This window comes from Corvus brachyrhynchos, unplaced genomic scaffold, assembly GCF_000691975.1.
Source record: "Corvus brachyrhynchos isolate BGI_N302 unplaced genomic scaffold, ASM69197v1 scaffold70, whole genome shotgun sequence".
Taxonomy (NCBI): Eukaryota; Metazoa; Chordata; class Aves; order Passeriformes; family Corvidae; genus Corvus; species Corvus brachyrhynchos.
In genome coordinates, this window is record NW_008236217.1 from 3729241 (window position 1) to 3733047 (window position 3807).

Below are 3807 nucleotides of genomic sequence, written 5' to 3' on the forward strand. Positions count from 1 at the left end.
AAAAAAAAAAAAAAAGAGAGGCTGAATTTCTGTGGATGGATAGCTATTGCTTTACATCTCAGTTGTAGTGATTGAATAACAAAGTTTGTGTTCCTATTCCTAACACCTGCCTTTAGGCATTATGGTACTTATATCTGGCTTGTTTCCTAGTTTTTGTAACTCACTTGATCTTTCATCTCTAAACGTCTGAAAGTATAAAAACTACGTTATAATTATTTGATTACAAATAAAATCTCTGAGGTGAAATAATTTGTACTTTAGACTGGAAAATTTTACAGCAGTTTTGCTGGATTTCTTAATTGCATCTTTAAAGTAGATGTCACCAGTAAAATTGTATATGTTTTACTCAGACCTGTGAGTGTGGTAAAGGCTATTAAATACGAAGACTTACTCCAGAGACAGGTTTCCACAAAGTTATTTTTAAATATTAACTGACCTCTAATGAAAATCATGACTTCTACACCGAAGCTGTAGTTTAATATACAGCCCTTCCTGGACTTACTGGGCTCCTGTCCAGTGATTTGGTTGAGTTGCTGAAATACTGTGTTCTCTGGCTTTGAGAAGGAGCTCAGAGGTGGTCTTGTCTGGATAATTTTAGCCATTGCCTGCAGTTTGTTTTTACCATTAAGTTACACTGCTTTCCCAGTCTTGCTAAGACATGTCTGTGATTTGTGGGATCTGGCAGGGGATTAGTCTGCCCTGGATAATGGTAAATCTCAGATTATAAGGGTGTGTAGCAGCTGATCAGAATCAGAGCGCAGGTTTGCTTGCATGGACTAAATTTGGGTCCAGCAAGATTGATTTTTGATTTGACTGGCTTTCTTAGGGCTGTTCAGCTCCTGTGCTGTGCTGGCAAGGGCACTGGCCAGTTAATTGAATCGGGTGCAGCCTGTCTGAGCAGAAAGGTTGGGCTTGGCCACCTGCATTCTGACTGGCATGTCCTCATCAAACCCCGATGCTTCAGAGCTACAGTGCTTCTGTATCTCTGATGTTGGTGCAAGCCAGTAAACTTTGCACAGCCTGGCCTGGCTTCAGAGGGAAGTGTGCAACAGACCAGAGCATCATCTCTGGTTCTGGGAGTGCGATGCAGAGGCATCCAAGCATGCTTTCTGGAGGTATTTCGAGAAATGTGTAGTTCAAGAATGAGGTCTGAGCTGCCTGTCTGTGTTAGCCTTGGAACCTCTGGGGCTCTTTGTGCAGCACTACACTCTAGCACATTTTTCTGCTTTGATTATTCTGCATCAGCACTTTTTCTGTGGTAAGTACTGTAGGAAACATCTGTTGGACCGTGGTTGTGGCTTAAATAGAGAAAATAACCTTGGCCACAGCCATAGTGAGTTTGCTGTACAAAGTATCATCTGAACATACTCAGTGTTGTTTGGTAAAGGTTTACTGGGATCTGCAATGTTCCAGACACTGCTTATCCAGAGAGCTGGTTTTGTTAAAAATGCTTATCAGTATTGAGTATCTTTCTGATTTGTGATTAAATACTTCTTTTTTTTTTTTTTTTTTTTTTTTTCAGGGAAGGGAGCAGTTTATAGCTTTGATCCGGTGGGCTCCTATGAGAGAGATTCTTACAAAGCAGGTGGATCAGCAAGTGCCATGCTGCAGCCTCTGCTGGATAACCAGGTAAAACAGCGTGTTGGGTTTTGTTTTGGTTGTTTTTTTCCTTATCTCAGTAAACATTTGCGACATTCAGATTAATGTAGCTTAACTTCTGGGGAATACTACTTTTGAGAGAAGTTTTAAATCTGTTACAGGTAGGATTTGTTAATCTGTACATGTGTAAATTATGTGACTTTACTTTCTCAGGAGAAATCAAAGTTTTGCTTTGGGATCTCTTCAGGTTTTTAATACGTTATTAATAGTGCAGTGCCTGTTTAAAAGACAGAAATGTTTTAATTGGGGAGTTTCTCATAGAAGTTGTTTGGAGGTTTTTTTCCTGGGTTTTGGGAGTCTTTTCTTGGCCAATAACATAAATATGCCTGTTACTTAGCATGAATTAATACCAAATTAAGAACACAGAATTAATACATACATTTTATCATTTAACATACTCTTGGTTAAGTCTTCAGTTTTATACAACTCAGATAACCATTTTCCACTAAGAATGTTCTTACATAAAACTGCTGGAAACTTATTCAGCTAAATCTGTTTAAAATACTTGAATATTTTCATATTTAGTTGAAGCTGTTAATGATTGAATGGGAGAGATACCAAAACATGTTTTACTCGTTTTAATTTTTTGACATTGGTGTTGGTATTTAGTCACTTGAGCCTGATGTCAACACAACTTTGTGCTTACAAAAGTGGTGAGCATTCTTGACTCTTACTTGAGAAAGGAATAGAATCTTTCCTTTTTTTTTAAACTTTATTAACTGAAGGAAATATCTTCTGCAAAAACCAAGTTGTCATAAGCAATTTTTTATTGCTTATGGGTTTCAGGAAAAACATGTGACTCTTCTCCTTTACCTGTTCCGATGCTTAAGTTGGCACTTAGATTTATGAGCTAACTTACACTATTTAGTAGGACCAGATGTGTTCCAATATAGACTTAGTTTTGAAGTCTAAGTATCTTAAGGAATATTTGCTTTTAAGAAATGTTCCTAACTGGAGCTGGCCAGAGAAAAAAAGCTCATGTGCAGTTCTGATACTGCCGACCCAGTGAGAAGTTTGTGAGGAATTAGATCAGATCCAAATGTTCATTGTGATCTTGTATATGCTGAATGAGCAGGAGGAGCTTTGCTGGCTGTGCATTGGATGTGCTTCTAGTTAATTTTTCTAAGAGTACTGGTATTGGCAAAGCTCTCAACTATAAACTGTGTGGAGAAATGCGTTTTCAGCTTTTGGTTTTTTAAAATAGACAAGCCATTTTTAGTAATTCACCTAAATCTGTTCATTCTACTGCAGAGACTGAAACAGTTTTCATAGATGGATAAAACGCATTTTCATCTTTTCTTAGATTGGCTTCAAGAACATGCAAAATGTGGAACATGTACCTCTGACCCTGGAAAAGGCTTTGCAGCTGGTTAAGGATGTCTTCATTTCTGCTGCTGAGAGAGATGTGTACACTGGGGATGCACTTAAGATTTGCATTGTCACAAAAGATGGAATTAAAGAGCAAACTATCCAGTTACGAAAAGACTAATTCAGTTCGTGTGTAAGCAAGTAATGTATGATGTACGATTTACCTGTGCTATGAAGACATTTGTCTCATTAAACTTTTTTCAAGAAGTTCAACTACTCTGATGCTGAGTATTTTGTCTTTGTTAGAAGTAGTAGTATTTTTTAGAAACCAGAGCAGTTCATGGTAAGGAAGCAGCTAAAAGTTACAATTCAGTTTCCTTATTCTCATCTTAATCTATTGATCAGTCTAATTCTAATGCAAATTCAATCCCCTTCTCACACTCCCTTATGCTGCAATATGAGGGAGTTTAAACTTAGTAAAATTTAGGTTCACAGACTATTCTGATAATTCTTTCAGTTCAGCCTTGGTTTAGTGAGTAAAGCATTTTCTCTGTTCATGCTGCCTTTTTTGTGCTTCATAGCTTGCTTTTCCTGTCTTCTCCTTTATTTCTCTGACATGCTGTCGTGACATTTGACTTCTGTGTACTTACTTGCAAAGACTGTATGGGTCACCTGAAGCCAGTATCACTGTGTTAGAGGGAAGAATGCTAAATGGAATCTTTCAGAGTTTGGTCCTGAACTCTGCATCTGGGCTCACTTCTGTGTGTTTCTGTTTGGTTAATGCCCAGAATTTGAAGCATTGTCCCCTTCTGGCTACTGATGGCAAATAACTTAGTCTGG

The 3807-nt window shown here is 37.9% G+C and overlaps 1 protein-coding gene across 1 annotated transcript in view; it reads left to right on the forward strand.

Moving 5' to 3' along the window:
• Positions 1 to 3240, forward strand: part of PSMB1 (proteasome subunit beta 1) — a gene marked incomplete at its 5' end in the record, with an annotated part of 6678 nt that extends 3438 nt beyond the window's left edge. Inside the window, 2 exons of the mRNA XM_008643389.1 lie at positions 1484 to 1629; positions 2963 to 3240. Coding sequence (XP_008641611.1) covers positions 1484 to 1629; positions 2963 to 3148 — 332 coding nt within the window. The remainder of the gene's footprint in view (positions 1 to 1483; positions 1630 to 2962) is intronic.
• Between the last annotated feature and the right edge of the window lie 567 nt (positions 3241 to 3807).